The sequence below is a fragment of the Chaetura pelagica genome, unplaced genomic scaffold (genome assembly GCF_000747805.2).
Source record: "Chaetura pelagica isolate M959 unplaced genomic scaffold, ChaPel_1.0 scaffold166, whole genome shotgun sequence".
NCBI classification, from domain to species: domain Eukaryota; kingdom Metazoa; phylum Chordata; class Aves; order Apodiformes; family Apodidae; genus Chaetura; species Chaetura pelagica.
In genome coordinates, this window is record NW_009953758.1 from 3,932,810 (window position 1) to 3,950,455 (window position 17,646).

General features: G+C 44.0%; 1 protein-coding gene across 1 annotated transcript in view; it reads right to left on the minus strand.

Annotated features, from left to right (window-relative positions):
• TLL2 (tolloid-like 2) overlaps positions 1 to 17,646 on the minus strand; it is a 55,711-nt gene that overhangs the window by 19,954 nt on the left and 18,111 nt on the right. The window contains exons 3-10 of the mRNA XM_010000816.1: positions 17,056 to 17,133; positions 15,337 to 15,507; positions 13,106 to 13,223; positions 12,523 to 12,701; positions 12,091 to 12,196; positions 8,832 to 8,956; positions 3,075 to 3,190; positions 1,071 to 1,173 (exon numbers count right to left, since the gene is read on the minus strand). Coding sequence (XP_009999118.1) covers positions 1,071 to 1,173; positions 3,075 to 3,190; positions 8,832 to 8,956; positions 12,091 to 12,196; positions 12,523 to 12,701; positions 13,106 to 13,223; positions 15,337 to 15,507; positions 17,056 to 17,133 — 996 coding nt within the window. The remainder of the gene's footprint in view (positions 1 to 1,070; positions 1,174 to 3,074; positions 3,191 to 8,831; positions 8,957 to 12,090; positions 12,197 to 12,522; positions 12,702 to 13,105; positions 13,224 to 15,336; positions 15,508 to 17,055; positions 17,134 to 17,646) is intronic.

Genomic DNA, 17,646 nt, shown 5'->3' on the forward strand with positions numbered 1-17,646 from the left:
CTGTCTGCCTCTTCCAAGATAATTTCATGGGCTCAGCCCCTGGTGGGAGCTGTGGCCATTCATGCAGCATCTCCTTCCAGATGGAAACACTCACAAGTCCACCTGCACTAGGGGAACAGGGAGGTGGCTTGGCTTCTGAAATACCTTTAAATTACTCAGCAGAAAAAATAAATAATGAAGAGCTAAGTTGCAGCTGCTTGAGCAACATTACCTGATGCACATGTGGCAGGAAACAGCGATAAATGCTGCCAATCGCAAAACAGGAAGGAATCCATAAAACCAGCTGCCAAGTCTGTGTAGAAAGGCAGGCCCACAGAAACCTCCAGAGAGCAGCATGGCTCCAGCCTCAGCACATCACCTGGTACCAGGGCTGGGACACCCAGTGCAGCCAAGACAAGCACCCAAACCTGCCTAAGCCCTCTGACCCCATGCTGACTAGCCCAGTTCTGTGCTATTGCCCACTCAGGGCAGAAGATTTGCACTTTGCAACAGTAGGAGGCAGAGGAGCAGGGAGGACACAGAGATGCACTTCCTTGGGATCTTAGAAAATAGGAGCAGAGTAGAGGCCTTGTACAGTCCAATATCCTAGACATGTTCTAAGAAGTTTCCTGCTAGAAATACAGAGGCCTGAAGTACAGACTACTGTGCATCTGTGAATACAAATATTTGAGAAGGAAGAGCTTGGGTCAGGAGCTATATAGCTGCTTCATTCTTGCAACCTGACCATTCCACTCAGGTCTTAAGGAAAAAACAATAAAATACTTCAAAGACTACATTTTTAATGCCAATCATGCCTCCAACTCAATTCCCTCTCTGCCTCAGTTTTCAAGCTGGAAAAGGAAGGAATAAAGCCTTTACTACCAAAGGGCTCAAAGCACAGAGTATTTGGTGTGAATACAGCACACCAGCATCTCTGGATAGAGACATTAAGGGCTGGCCAGTGCACTGGTTGTACTGCTTGGACATAGGCTCCTTCCAGATAAAGGAAGGTTTGTATCTGTTCGAGTTTTCCCCCTAGTAATCTTCAGGAGGAACACACAAAATGCAATTAAAACGACGCAGCTACTCACCCAGTAATGGAGCCTTCCTCCAGTAGCCATCACGCACCTCCACGTAATCATACCAGCAAAGCCGACTTTTAAACAGGTCCATTGATGTGAAATTTAACATAATCTGAAAGGAGAGAGTACACACTTCTCTTTGGGAAGAAGCTAAAGAGAAGTCCCTCCATGTTAGGTGCTTAGCCTCTGCTATGGCGCTGCCTAAGCGAGCATGCCGGAAAAGACAGTTGGACAGTTGGTTGTTTTTTTTTCATCAGCTTTCCTCAAAACATTAAAAATATATATTAAAAGAAGGCTTCTCAAGGTGTTTTACCGAAACCATGAATGTACATGGCAGCAGACAGCACTTTACTATCCATTCTGTAATTCACATCATTTCTCCTTAATGACTAAAATGTTACTAAAAGGAGCCCATTTGTTTGTCAGGGGGTTTTTAATAAAAAAATGAATCCTTGGCTTTGATTAATGGGAATGCTATAGAGCAACACATTGCCCAAATTACAGCTGTTTGTGTTCTACACCCTTATATGATTTAATATTGTCAGAAGGAGCTAATTTTCCCAATAAGTTTCCATATTCTGACAAAATCCTCACACCATCACCATGATGCAATTGTGTTCAGCAGCGCTATCATGCAGAGCTTAGCATGAATATTTTAGACCTTTAGTTTCCTTCTTCTGTAACAAGGATTACAGGCCTTGCTTGGGGTATATGGAAGTTACCAACAGGAGTGTGCTTGTGGCATTTTTTGTCCTTACAAGATCTGATCCATGTATTCATTTACATCTGTAGGCTGCCGCAGAAGTGTCATTAAATTAAAACGGATATTCTTCCCCAAAGCTCTGACTGGATGTGCAGAGTGCAGTCTGTAACAATGTTGCTTACTTTGTTCACACTTTTGCAGCTTTCTGACTCTTTAGGTGCTACAGGAGATCCATCTGTTTCTATGCAGCTGAATACTACTACATCTGTTCTAATCAATGCTATGATGCAACTTTGTGCTAATCACCGTGTTTGAGTGATAAATTAAAGGATTTCATCTGAATTTTATTTTTTAACATCAGTGGTTCAGCATTTACATGCTGGGTCCTATCCAATACAACTCTTCTCAAGAGGCTGAGAGAAAAAAGGAGAATTTACAGTAAGATTTATGTAGTAAAATTCCCAGTGCCATACTTTCAGAACCTGGGCCATTCGTGGCACGTCTGTCCCTGACAAAGCTCTCCCTGCAGCTGGCAGTAGAAGCCCAGCACTGCCTGGGACTGGGCTTGTGGGTGACAGAACCAGGTCCCACAGCAGGTCAGCTGCTGCAGAATCAGTGGGCTCTGCTCTTCCTTGTTCATGTCTGAGTCTGAAGTGTGTTACAAGGGTGGCCCTCAGCAAAGCCACTCTGTCAAGAAGCTCCCAAGCCAGGCTGCACATTCCTGCAGCCTGGTACAGCATGAAGGGCCTTAAGGGCTGCTGTTGGTGGATTAAGGAAAGTTTTCATTTCCACAAGAAGATCAATAAAACAAAAGGAGCTGGGAAGAAAGTGGAGAGGGTGAGTGACTGATGCGTGGTGGGGCTTGGCGTTTCAAGGAGGGGAGTGGAGTCCCCTGACAGGGACATTATGCCTGTGTGACAGGGGCAGGCCACTGATGTCACTCATGGCTGCTCAGCTCCCTTCAGGACCCTGGCCCACTGGCACATTTTATCTAACTCATCTTATGGGCACTTGGCTTCAAAAAGTGAGCTTGGCTAGAACTAGTGGGTTCATCCCTGAATACAGAGGAAAGATCAGAGATGAATATGCAGCCCAGACCTGTCAGTGGGCTCTGCCCCTGTGGTACCTCTTCCTTCCTCAAGACTATGTATTCCTGACCCCATCTCTGGGAAGGCAGCGATGGCACTCGGAGCCTTTCCAGGCTCCATCCTTCCACTACAGACATGCAGAGATCTTCTGGCAGCTGCCATCACAGGCAAAACCAGAGAAAGAGAAGTGCAGAGTACACGTCATGCTGGTGCAGCACCTACCTTCTCCCCTGGGGTCACCGAGATCCTCCAGACACAGTGGGAATAGGAGGGGTAGCCATTAGGAAAGCCAGGGGCTGAGAAATTTCCTGTTGAGTCCTGCAATGTCTCTCCACAAGCTGAGAGAGAGAGAGAGAGAGAGAGAGAGAGAGAGAAAACAGCAACAAGGAGTGAGCCTCTGAAAGATACCAAGGTCTATCAAAACATTTACATGTGGCTTCTGTGTGCAGTTTGGTGGCTGGCACCCTAAGGATGGTCAGTCAGTGTCATGGCCAAAGGTCACTGACCACCTGATACTTCATCAAAGGGGTGATGTGAATTTTGTTGGGATTCCCAGGACAGAAGATTATCAATACAAGGACACAAGAGAAAGAGTTTTTAAAGGACACTCTTCTTCCTTCCTCTTTTTTCCACACACCTGCACTTTTAGGTTTCAGCCCTATCTCTCATCCACTAATCAAACACAAAATATTAACCCCATCCTACCACACAACCCCAAAACTGTCAGCAAATCTGTTTTCATTACAAGCTGCTCAGTGAAGTTCTCCTTAGTTACCATTGTAAATTGACTTTTTTTGAGTTGAAACATCCTAACAAAAGAAGGGCAAGCTCCACTGCCCCACCTTTCAGCTGCCCAGCATCTATCCTGCCGTCACACCATGCAGGATAAAACATGAGCACGGCAGCTCACCCTGCTTTCCACCTTCCTGGTTTTGTGGCCAGCTGCAGCTGATGAAATGTAGATTCCAGAGAGACCTGGGGCTCTTCTTCCAGGCAGCTAGCAACAAGACAAGAGGACATGGCCTCAAGCTGCTCCAGGGGAGGTTTAGGCTGGATATTAGGAAGTAGTTCCTCACAGAGAGGGTGATTAGACATTGGAATGGACTTCCTAGGGAAGCGGTGGAGGCACTGTCCCTGGATGTGTTCAAGGACAGGCTGGACATGACACTTAGTGCCATGGTCTAGCCAGTGTGGCGGTGTTAGGTTATAGGCTGGACTTGATGATCTTAAAGGTCTTTTCCAGCCTTGGCAATTCTGTGATTCTGTAACTTTTGGGAAGCAAGTAATATGCTCAAGTATATGTTCCTTTTATTGAACCAGAGCTTCCAACATCTGGGAAATCTCCGACCACTGTAGTCCCTGCTCTTTGAGCCAGAAGGGCTGATCTGGAACTAGAAGTGACCAGCTGCATCTGCAGAGCAGCTCACTAGCTAGGTAGAAAGATCACAAGTATCAAAGCTCCTATTTCCTTGAGAGTACTTACTAGACACATTCAAATACCCATGCCAAGGAGCAGAGACCCTTGGCTTGTCTGCTTTCCAGTTGTTTTTTCTAATTTCATAACCTGCTGATGTTACAATGCAGCTCTTGACTTGCAACTTCGTTTCCTCAGTGACTGTAAGGCAGCTCCCAAAAATCCCTAGTTAAGCAGCAGTGATTTGAAAGATCTGACAAGGCTGAACAACTGGCTCCCTTTCTCATGGAAATGCCATGGGATGTTCCCTTCTTCCTGATGCTACCACACACTCACTAATGTTTCAGCCATGATCACATTTAGATAGGCAGTTTGGAAGTCTAATGTGAAAAGAGACTGGTCCCATTCAGAAGTTTAGTATCTTCAAAAAGACGAAAGAGAGATACCTAGGACAAGAAATTCTTCATTTCCCTGAAGTGCTTTGACCCACAGCTTGACAAGTCAGACTAGATGAACAATAGGCAGGGACACAATAAGGGTTTTGCTCAAACAAACAGCTTGTAGGGATACTCTGGAAGGTGGAGTCACTACTAGGAATGAGTTGCATATACTTTAGGGCACAGATCAGCACAGGAACTGGCAAAGTGATTCCTGTCAAGAAAGATAAAGGTATTTTAAACTATGCAGAAAAAGCACCACTGAGCAAAACAGGCAGGTAAACACACACATCTGCCCCAGAGGAATGAAAAAATTAAATTAGTTTGAAAACTTAATACTGCTCCCTCCTTCTCAAGCAGTTTTGAACCCCAAGAACTCCCTCAAACATTATGCAACTACAAAGGAGCATTTCACAGCAAATTGAATTCTAAAGTATTCTGAGGAAATATATATTCTGAGGACAGCAAGTCATTCTTCAGCTGATCCTCTGGCATCACTACTAGTCAATGCATGGTCTGGAGTTGCCACCACCCAGGATTGCTCCAGAAATGGCACTATCTGACAAGGCATCCCAAAAAAGAGGGGATTCCAACCCGTAACTCAGCAAGATATAGAAACATTCTTTTTCTCTGGTCCAAAATCTATTCAAACAGATACAGAATGGTAAAGAGGGCTCTGAATCACTAGAAACACATACTACATTACCATATTGACACAAGACAAAGAGGATTTGTACCTTCAATTGAACTACAGTAAAGGTTGCCAGCAGCTCAGACTTGGTTCTCCAAAGTGTAATTACACAGTACCCGACAAGACTGTGTAATTATGGAACAGGTACAAACATATCTACCACCAAATATTGCTATTTGGGAGAGGAGAGGGAGACCTAGCTAACTACCCAAGCCTTGCAGATGAAACTCTCCAGACACACTGAGACAGGCTGTTCTTTCAGCACAAAGGAGAAGGGTTGCCTGCATGTGTAGGGAGAAGCAGGATAATTACAAGCAATGTATATTTGTGTGGAAAGCACAAGCTCCTGCAGAGCACACCAATAAGCAACAGCAATGTACTCCATTTAGAAGCAAAGAAGCCAACAGGTCAAAAGACTAGTGTTTGATACTTCTGGGATCCAAGAAACTGAACTGAGGTGGTTTTCAGATATGGCAGAGACTGTTGCACATGTAAGCTGCTAGAAACGGAGATGAAAAGCAAAGTAGAAAAAGTGAATGCTACAGAAGTCAATTGTAGCTTAAATAGTTGCATAAAAGGCACTTACTGCTCACCAACTGATTACAGTTACACTACATCTTTTTGAGGCTGAACAAAGAATTGGATGGGATGACATCATGCAGGACGATTCTCAATGTACAGTTTAACCATTTCTGCACAGTTAACACAGCCACATAGGCCTGTTCCCTTTAGAACATCCAAAGACTGCAGGACATGCTGTTTTGAAGTCTTTTGTAGTTCCTATACTCATCAAATCCACAATCATGCAGCCATATCTAATCTAGTATTTACTGCTATGTAGCAGAATGCATCTTGCCTTCCAGAAATTCCTTCAGCAAATTTCATCTTGTTTCACCTGGCTTGGCACCAAATTTAACCCAGCAGGTATAAGCTCTGGGGAACTAACAGCAATTTAAAACAGCGCGGTTTTAGAATAGAAAAGCTAAGACAGCCCTAACTGTAGCAGCCACAAGAGCTCCCGTCTAATGAGTTGGAGAGCCCTGTCCCCTACAGTAGACTCAGCAGTTGTTCTGGCTTGTACCAGCGCAGGCTTGTAACTCATCCTCCACTGTGCTAGCTCTTTTTTGGGGGAGTTTTTCTCAGGCTTTATCAGAGCGAGACTCTCTTTCTGAAAAGGGAAACCATCTGCATTCAACTTCTGGACCATGTTGTTGCATTTTACATCAAAACCCTCAGCTTGACTCCTGAACAAAGTTGTCCTCAACCTGAAATCTCATTCAGACCCTGCTTGAACACACAACTGAAGTCTTTTGGTGTCATACCCCAATGCTTTGCACAGGAAGAGAACTTTTCAAGTTACAGCTTCAAATGGCAGCTGAAGATGTTTGCCATTAAACAAATACACTGCACCCCTTCTCTTCTAGCACAATGTGTGTATAAATTCTAAGAAAAAAGAAAACCATATCAGAACAATAGATATTTGAAGAAAATCTGTTTAGTAGGCTTAAAGCTCTGATTATTCTGCTGCCAAATATTTTCTGAACTGCCATAACCTCTGCTAAAGCTTTGTGCGAAAAGCCTAAAAAGTAGAAAAGTTCTGGTTTGCAAGTGGAAAACTTGAGACTCAGAAGGGTCCTCATTTTAAGAAAGCTGCTTTTTAGCTTTTAGTTTGACTTTAACCTCAGGCCAAAGTGGCTTTTCAGCTTGCCTCAAGAAGTCTGTAGTTGATGCTTCCAGCAACGGGAATGAAAAGCCTGCTTAGATTAAGCCTGACTCAATTTAAAAACGTGGTGCAAGAAGTTCTTAAATTTTTCTGAGTAATCAAACAAACAAATCCCTAATCTAATCTGTGAGATAATTTTCCAAGAACGACATCTTGTTCATTCAAAAGGAAATTAGAAAAATTATGAGTGCTAAAAAGAAAAACAAAAAAAGTTAGAACTAGCACCCATAAGAAAATCACGTCACTCATAATAAGCTAAGTAGTGATCCCCACACATCAGAAGGACTGTTGATCCTCAGAATTTATTCTGGATCCTTATGAATTCATACTCTCTGATCTGTAGCAGGATACAAAGAACAAACAGATTTGCACACCAGCTACGGACCATTTTCCATGGCATCATGAATGGTTCACAAAGCAGTGCTAGCCAGCCACTCACTTAAGATGTGATTTTGTATACTAGTAAAACTTATCTCTCTTCCTCATCTTTTCCCCTCTCTTTGTGATATGCTTATTCCAAGAATATTAGTCATTTACAATCATATTAGATCTAGGATCAGCCAAAGCTACTCTCAATGGGATCAATACGCTGGCCAGGCCAACCCCTTCAGATTAACTCCTGACTCTTGCAAAAGTCCTTTTAATTTTAGGAACATTACAGAGTCATTCTGAAGAATTAGGGCAATGTCTCATTCTCCAGTATCTTCTCATTAATATTTCACCACCACCAGCAATTCAGTAGAGGTTGCTGAATTTTCTCCTTCCAAGCATTACACCTTCTATGCAATTTCCCTTCTCAGTCACTGCAGTCCATGCCACAGGCACTAGACTGGGTGCCAAGCCTCTCTTTTCATCCTCACATTCAACCTGTCTTTATGCCTGGCAGATTGTTCTTTCTAGAATCTGGTTCTCTCTACTAGCCTGTTCAGCTAGAACTGTTGCATAAATTTTCACTGTCTAGTGTATTAACTTTAAAAGGATCCAGATACTCTTCTTGTCAATATTTTCAGATCCCAGATAAATCAGGACTCAGAATATTGGTCTTTAGTGCACCACACATATGTATAGTTAGGTTGTCAATCAAAGCTTTTCCGCAGTTTATCAACCCTTTTTCTGAACAGCCCAAAGTGCCAGCTCCCAGCACCTGGTTGTTTCACAAACTGGCACCTCTGAGCTTTCTTCCATTTTATTTCCCAAGCCTCAGTGCATCACACCATAATCTCAGAGGTGAACCTATGGTTCCCCTAGGGCTCTTTCTTGGGACAACACTTAAACAACTTGAATGAAGCTTGATGGTTGGTGTGCAGAGATCCTGGTCTACCAGTTTCCCTCTGCCACTTTGCTAACTGCTAGTCCCCACTCTGTCCACAGTCTTGCACATCAGTTTCAATTTCTGTGAACAGTATAGTTCTATGAAAACAATAGCATAAGACAAGCCTTACCCTAGCCCCTCTTCCCAGCCTACTCTGCAGGTCCTCTTACAAAGTTTCAGTACAGAACACTGGATAAAACCAAAGCCCTAAACTAGACAGGAATGCTGGCAAAGTACTGACAGGAGACAGACATTAGGCTAGTTAAGCTCTCCCACAGCTTCAGCTTGAAGCATTTGATGGTCTACATTTCCCGAGTCTATGGTGCTCTTAAACTCCAATGCCTTCCAGATAAACCACGTGTCTAGAGTAGAGGCAGAGACATCTCCACAAGCCGTATTTACCTGGGCATTTGTACAGCTTCCTTGCCTGTGCGATGTCTCCCTGGCTCAGGCGAACGCGCTGACCAATGGTCGGCCGGACCCCGTTATCGTCACGCCGCGGAAGGATGGTGTCGAGGAAAACCCCTCTAGAAGGGAAGAACAGAGAGACAAAGAGCAGTGAAGTAGGAAAAGTGACACGATGCACAGAAAGTCATCCTGGCAGGCCTCTCACTGTCCTCTTGACCATATATCCCATGCTAACAAGCAGGAGTAATGAAGATTGTGATAACAGCATGTCTTCAGGTGGCCTTCTGACCATAGCAAATAGCTTCCAAATGTACAGACAAGTTTGCCAAGCCAATACCACTGCCTCTGCTTGAGTATAGACACATTCCTTGCCATAAATCAGAAAAGGCAACAAAATATTTTTCCAGAAGGCTCATCACACATCTGGCTCATCAGAAGCACAGGTTGCATGCTTGAGCCAACGGAGCAAAGAGTTTGTTTGGTAGCAGATGAGGTTGGGCTGGCAGTGACTGTGGTTGTCACAGAGAAGAGAAAAAGACCAAGTGCTCTACCTTTGTTCTGCATGAATTTCCAAGCTAAAAACTCCATTTCAACCTGTCTCTTTTCCTTGCTACTATTTCTTTCACGTGGTACCTTCACACTCAGGAGCTCTCTACTGCACTTACGATCTCAGTCCAGAAAAGGATTTAAGCTCAATTCTATCAAAATGCATAGTCCGTGCATTCAGGCAAGAGCTCACAAACAAGGGGGATTCAAGGCAGCATTAGGACTTCAGGGCTAAAGTGGGAGGGAGGAATCAGAAACCTGAACTCCAAATAGGCAAGTCCAAGCTGTCGTGGCCAGGCTATCCAGTCCACAGAAACCATTTAACTGCACCCCTGAATATCTGGCTTGGACATGCCAAGACTAACAGGCAGCTTGAAACTTCAGCATCAGCTCTGGAAGGCAGACTTCTCTTTCTGAAGGACAGGATACAACTGTCTGTAGAATCCAATGGGAAATCAGGACAGATGCAATAATTTTAGTGCTGCCTAGCCTTGATACAAGAGTCTTTACGTACGGGTTAAGATCTAAGTACACAAGTTATTCTGTTCATCAGGCTGTTCGGCTGCATAAGGAAAGGAGTTTGAGAGGGGTTGTTTTTTTTTATTGGTTTAATTTTAAACAAATAGTGCAAGCAGAGTATTTGGATGACAGCTGTCAAAGAGCAGCCCGTATTCTTGATCAGAAAATCTTATTCTATTAAATATATCTTGTGGTGGAAAATTATTTTGTAAATACTCAAACTGAAGAAGAATTAGAGGGGAAGTAATCTGTTGTAAAAAGTAGAATCAACTCTTGCTTGAGGGATGCTGATTTTTTTCCAGTGGTAGGAAAATTCCTTATCAGCACTTAAATTAGTGCTGACAAGCTCTGAGGTGAGTTAATAAAATTTTGACATGGCTCTGTGTCCTTGACCTCCACCTCATTCACACACCCCACCTCCACTGATGGAATGCTCAGATCATCTTTTTCCTATGTGGACTTCCTGGTGTATGCTAATGTATTTACATGCCCACTACAGGTCTTCCCTTAGCAGTGTCCCACAGGGGCTGTCTCCCATTCCTAGCCACTGATGGTATAAAGAAACTTGCTGGTACTTAATATCTTCATGGGCTAAATGTTTTTTATCAGTTTTGGCTGCAATTGGCCATCAACCACAAAACTCAGTGTGGTGGAAAGGAGACATGCATACACTCACATATCTCTAGTGATTGGTCAAAGTAACCATCATTCCCTTACAGAAGCAGATGTCAAGACAGGTCTTGGTAAAGTAAAAGCCTGTTCCCAGCAGTGGCTATTTACGGTGACAGCACAATCAGCCCACAGAGGCACTTAGTACTCAGTTCAATTACTGCACAAAGACTGCTGCTGGGGTGAGGGTGGGTCACAGAGACAAAAGTCTTAAAGAAAACAGACTTAAAAATCCTATTAAGCACCAATTTAAATTTCGAAGGACTCTTGCCATTTTTATCCTTTTTTGGTCCAGCAGTGTTCTAAAGGACCCAGGTTTTCAATCAAGACACACAGACTCAAAAGCATCCACAATATAAATGGCAGTAATAACTTAATCCTGTTTTTGTGCAGGACAATTCTAACCAATTAGAGTCTAGCATATGCTGGAAAGATCCAGCAGAAGCTTCAAGGAAAGAAAAACTGTTTGCTTTGGGTATCTGATCCAAAGAAATATCTGAAAGCTGCCACCATCTCCCATTGCCAGAAAAAGTAGCTTTTCAGCAAGTTTGACTGTTTTCCCCTGGTTGTCATGAAGTCTCAGAAACAAAAGCACAGAACAATAGGCTTGGCAATTCCATACAACTGGGCAGTAAGAAAACTGAAAAAGCCCCAAAGACATTTAATTTTTGTGAAAATAAGTTCTCAAGATCACGGGTATTTTTGCTTTGCTTCCCATCCCCTTTACTCATCATATGTAGTAAAGGAAATCTCTTCAGCTGGAGCATTAGTGGGGTTTATGAAAAAAGCTTCAAATAATCCAGAAAAATGGAGCTGGTAAACCAGTAGCTCTCATTCAAAACCCAGAATATAGATAACTATTATAATTTCACCTCTCCATCCAGTAGAGCTGCTTGATCACAAAATAGACTCCATTTGGAGGGATGAGATAGGATTCAAGGGCAAAGACCCTACATGGAAATTGACCGGTTAGCTGGGACAAGAACAGGACTGAAAACTTCTCCATGAAGAAACCAGTCACAAAAAATCACAGAGCTGCAGAGGCTGTGATCTAAAGCACATATATAAATGGTTAGAAAAATAGTTAAGCAATTAAAAATCATGATCTAGAGTTTAAATTGTCCTCTGTAAAAGTTGCTAGGGACTCAGGAGGCAATGCTCCGAAGCTGGACAAACAGATTCAAAGGTGGTTTTAGCTTTACCTTTTTGCAGGTGGGCAGACACACACGTGCTGTCTGGGAAGGTTGTAAAACACCCTAACATGGTTTTGGAAGGTCTCCAAAGATCATCAGCATTAGAAAATTATAATGGGGAGGAGAAAATAAGAATCAACCATACTTCTCTTCATCCACCTTACATTTCCAAATATTTTTCAAACTTCGCCATGCAGCAGAGCTCACTGCAACTATCACATATCTCTGTGATAGATCACAGGTCTCCTTCTAGGCTCCATGTATCCCACAGAGCTAATTGCAACTACTGAAAACAGTCCTGAGGATAAATAACCTTAGATTATCACCTGGAAAACGTGTTCCTAGCATAGTGCATGATGCTGTCGAAGTCATAGGTCTCTCCCAGTGAGTTCACTTCCCCAGCTTCCATCTTTAAAAAATTGTACTCCTGACCTATGACGCCAAACACAAAGGGAAAGTAAGAAATCTTATACATATACATACACATACATACATACATATATATATATATATATATAAAGCTTTCCACCTCTAGGCTCCTGGAACCAAAGGGCTATACTCCTATGTACCACCAGTTCCAGCAGGACATCAAAAATCTCTATTCACTCAACTATTTTCACCTTTATTCCAACCAGGTATCAGCAATATTTCTTCCTCATGGTCCTAGCTCACAGGCCACTAGGGCTTTCCACAAGTTCAGCAAGAAAGATTTCCACCCACCCAAAAGTCAGATGGAATAACCTGAAGCACTACTTTACCTTGCTGTATATTCTCCCTGATGATTGTGACATGCTGGTCCCTGTCAGGCCGTGTGTGCTCATGCCAGAAACCCACCACATGGCCCAGCTCATGAGCCACAATACCAAATTTGTCACAGTTTTTCCCAATAGATATAGCCTGAGGACCTCCTCCTCGACGACCCACATATGAGCAGCATCTGGAAAAGAAAACCCACAAAACATGCAGCACATCAATGAACTGGGGGAATCTGAGGCACAGGGACAGGGGATGGCATCTGGCAAGGTCCAGGACAGGCCAGAAGTTGCATACATTATATGTACTTATATGTATAAAGGAAACACATAAGTGCAGATCTACAAAAATGCATAGACTTAAGTGTTATCCCAGGAAAAAGCATCCAGAAAGGCTTAGCACCTTGTTCCCAGCAAATGCTAAATTATCCTGGAAAACCTTCCAGAGCCTAAAGATGGATCTCTGTGACAGATTCCCCAATGTAGCCATTGGTTTATTCTGGCCAGAGTTAGACTTACAAAGCCACTTGTCAATGAAAGGGATGTTTGCAACACAGATATCTGCAGGGAATGTGCAGTTATCACTTACCCACATGTTCTGTATGTGAATACAATGAAACTCTCTTCATCAGTTCTCTCCACAAATGTCACACAAGTGTGCTTCTCCCAGTGCCTCATGGCTTGCTTAAAGATAGCTCTTTGGGTACCTGAAAAATAAATCCAAGCAGAGATAACAGTGAAGGCCTGACTTTCACAAATCTCTAATGCATTTAGAGGATATCTGGATAAGGGAACAGTCAATCTCTCCAAAAGTGAATCCCATACATGTAGACACTTCTAGGAATCTGTGATCCACTTCACTTCCTACTATAGCACTAACTTACTGTATCATACTTTTCTCTCATTTGGCTTGATGAACTAATTGCTCTAATTTAACAGGTAGGAAATTTGTTTAGGCACATCAAAGCTTCTACATATGAGAAATGTCACCTCACTAGGTAGAGCTCATTCTGCAGAACTGTTGGGTGTTCTAATCTGTGCACCAAGTACTTGGTGGTGTGCCAGATTTGCTCTCATGCTGCAGCATAACATGACCACACACAGCTTTCAAGACATAGGAATCTCTTGAGTGCTACATGGTGTTCTCAAGACTGAGGAAAACTGTCACCAGGTATTTAAAATGAGAAGGAAAAACTGTATGGGAGCTAGAGGCATTCTCGGGGCAGCACAAGAAGGTATAAGAGACACTGCTGCTCTGCGCTTGAATTCAGGAACAGCTCAGGACTTGCATGGTAATACACCTGAGAAGTAGGGTCTTATGCCTGCTGTACAGTAGCAAGAAAAAAGGCCACAGAATCTTCCCCCCCAGGGGAGCAGGATATTTCCAGTGCTCTCTTGGCACCATCCAGAAGAGCTGGGAAGTGATGCCCCACAGCAGTACACGGCCAGAACTCCCTACATCATCTTTCCAGCACAGCTTCTGGAACACACAGGGCCACAGAGCCAGTTGCCACTCTCACGAGTGACTAGAGAGGGGAGAAAAGCCAGAAGTATATCAGAAAAGCACAAGGATACAGGAAGAAGCTCCTAGGTGGGATTAAGCTGAGGCAAAACACCAAGCTGAATGCAAGAGAGAATTGTGCTATGGTGAGAATCGTTTCTTGCACCGTCACCAAAATGGAAAGAGGGCATTACCTGCTCTGGACTGGTTAGACTAGTGAGACACACATAACACAGAGAACATTTTCTCATCAGACCTTGAGGGATGGGGTTGGTCGTTCTCTGACAAATGTAGGGGGACAGTTGTGGCTAGCAGGCTACTCAATATCCTGCCTTTCTTTTTGTGGAGGTGAAGAGACCCTTCCACGGGGGCTTCTCAGACTCCTGGTGACAGTGTGAGTGCTAGAATGAGACAGTCTGGGTGAACAGGTTAAAGAGGTCTTGAGGATCACCCCAAACTGGCAGGAGGGTCATGACTGGGGAGGCAAACCCACAATGCATGAGTGCAGTTCCTAAACTACTCTTTTCTGCTAGGACAAAGTACATCATAGGAGCTCAAGGGTATAAGTTCTGTTGGACCCAAGATGGTGGAGACAGGCTTGGGGAGACAGGAAGGAGCTGGCTCCAGTGATGCACAGAGCATTGTCATCCATGAGTCAAGGAAACCAATCCCACAGGGGACCACAGAGCTGCAGAGAGGTGGCACCACAGCAAGTTGCCTGTCTGCTTCACATGACAGACTTGCAGGAGATCTGCTACACCCCAAGAGACATCTTAGTTTGGACAGTGCCTCAGACGTGCTATGAAAATGCTAGAATGGATACTTTGGAGAGCACCTCATCCACTGTGGGACACAGCTCATTGTTCCCATCGGTCACACAGCTCAAGGAGACCTTGAAGTCTCATGTCCAGAAAACAACAGGTCAGGAAGCAGAGTGCACAGGGAAAGTTCTCTGAGTGAGGATTCAAAGAGCAACTCACTGTACTTCTGCTCCTACTCTTCCAACAGCACAGAGGATCCCTTTCTAGGAACACAAGGTATGAGTGCAGCTCACAAGTTCTGGCCCCTGAAGCAATCAAGAGAAGTGACCAAGTCACCCAATTATTTCTTGGGCTCCAAAAGAAGAACTATATCACTGCACACTTCAGTTTCAGGCTTTCGCAGTGTAGAATTCCTTGTGCAACCACATGCCCACCTCGTCTCAGGAGACAGGCTCCCAAGGACCTGAGTCATTTGTGGGAAAACTGTTCCCAAGATGTCCCACACATTTTGAGACAGTCATCCCTGAGCAAACAGGCAGCAACGTCTTTACTACTGACCAGTGAAATTTCCTCCGATAACATAGGGAATGACCCCTCCTGGCCAGATCCTCTCAGCCCTGGATGTGGTTGCCCTGCGCACTCTGAGAGAGGAGTGTGTGTCCATCTCAGACTCATCTTTATAATCCTTCCTCTTCGGTCTCCTCACAAGCGTTGTGTTCTGCCTGCCGTCTGCAAGACAGAGTGGCAACACTGTTTAAATCCTCTTTAGTTCCATGTGCAGCCCTCAGGTAGTACCCTGGAGCTTCAGAAAAAAAGAAAAACAGAAAAAGCAAGATGTTAATCCAAGCCAGAAGCCATAGCCAGATTTCCCAGTGATTCATTCAGGATTTACAGACAGTGAACCTATAGCAACTTCTTGCCTTGGAGCCTCCCTACATGCTATCCCAAACCTATTCAACTAGGTTGTCCCTAGTATAAAGGGACAGCTCTGCTCTCTCTAGCTACCCACTCTCTCCAACAGCAATTTCATGGATGGGGACACAGTACTTAAATAAGGGGAATGAGAGGAGGGAGGTCAAACAAGCCCAGATGTCACTGTATATTCTTAACCTGCCCTACTCATCCAGATCTGCAGGGAAAGGTTTATTCTGGCAGGGGTAGTGTCACAACAGCAACTACTCGTTCAAGTTGACTTTGGAGGAAGACAACAGGCCTCTTAGACTGAAACATATACTCAAGGCTGGAAAGTGTCACATTAAAGTGTTTATTTTCACACGCTAGCTCTCCAGTGGTTTGGAAACATAGATTGAAAAGCTTCTGCTGGAGAAGGGTAGAAAAGCTGAAGCATTCAATACTTAGCACAAATATCCATCCATGTTAAATATCTTAATTTTAATGAAAAAGAGCAAAATTACAAAAGAGAAAACAGAACACGTCTCAATTCTTGCTAAAAAGGCAGAGGAGCCCTGGCTGTGTGGTGCTCAGTACTGGCCATAAAACCTGCCTGAAGATTCAGGTAGGCTTCTATGCAGACTCCATACCTTGCCCTGCATCTGTGCTGCTGCAGCTCTGCTTAGATACTGGTTACACGAACACAAGTCGCACTTTTAATGTGGTGTGGGTCTGACCAAGTAGGATATATGCCCCTTTCAGAGCTTCCTGGCTGCTCACCCCATTTGCTGGGGGGACCAATTTTTCCTAACAAATTCTCAAAGCAGCAGTGGGCTTTACTAACATGTGTAAAGACCACGTACATAGCCTAGCTGGGCTTTACTAACATGTGTAAAGACCACGTAGACACATTTTTTTAGGTAAACTGCCTGTATTGCACAGCTAACCCATTGGCTGGACTTGGACAAAGGAATAATAGAATGCTGGGGTTGCTACACCTGCAGAAAGTGCTGCCTAATAGGTCACACCAAGGGGAACTACCTTTATATCACTTGGTTTTTGCTTTTTTCCTCTTCCCTTCACTTACTAAACTGTCTTCATCTGAAGTAGTGAGTTTTCTCATTTTTGCTCTTCCTGTTCTCTCACCCATCCTGCTGCAGGAGGGGGATGTTACTGAACAGCTGTTGGCCAGGGTGAGCCCACCACACTATACAAGGCAAACCCACCCTTGCAGAGAGTCCACCAACAGCAACAAATGCAGATGCCTGGGCAAGGCCGGTCTCCTAGGTACAACACACACATATACACAGGACAAAACATGGTTTTACAGGTGATAAAAAAAGTAAATAAAGGATACCCAAAGGTCTGGGTGGGGTACCACATTACCCTTTTTAACTGCTTTGTTACTACGATCAGTTGAAGTGATGTTCTCATTTGACACAAGAGACTCTTCTCCCAGGCCTCCTGCAAAGGAAAAAGAACAGAGACACGTATCCTTGTGAGCACCCTGGCAGAGCTCTGGCACGGGAAGGACAGCAGCTCTCAGGGATGTAATTTGTGGGTCTGAACCCACGGAAACCAGCTGCTTTCCCTGTAGGGGGACTAAAAGCCTGATAAATCTGGGCTCTTCTCCTGCATATGTTCCTATCCTACAGTAACAGCTTGCAACTCATCACCATCCTGTGCCTTATTTTCCCCATATACTGAATAGGCAGAAAGTCTCTTCTAGGGAAGGCTGATTCCATGGAGGTTTGACTGAGAACGGGAGCTATATGAGGAAGATGGCAGCAGTAGTAAGCACCACTATGAAATCTCAAATTTAAGAAGACACACTGACAAGGCAAAGAACAGACCAACACATTCTTATCAGCTCTTGTACCTCTCACCTAAATTCAGCTTAACCTGAAAAGCCCTTCTCTGTGATGCTAACACCCACTGGCTACAAGAGCAGGGATGATTTATCAATGGGGCTGAGTG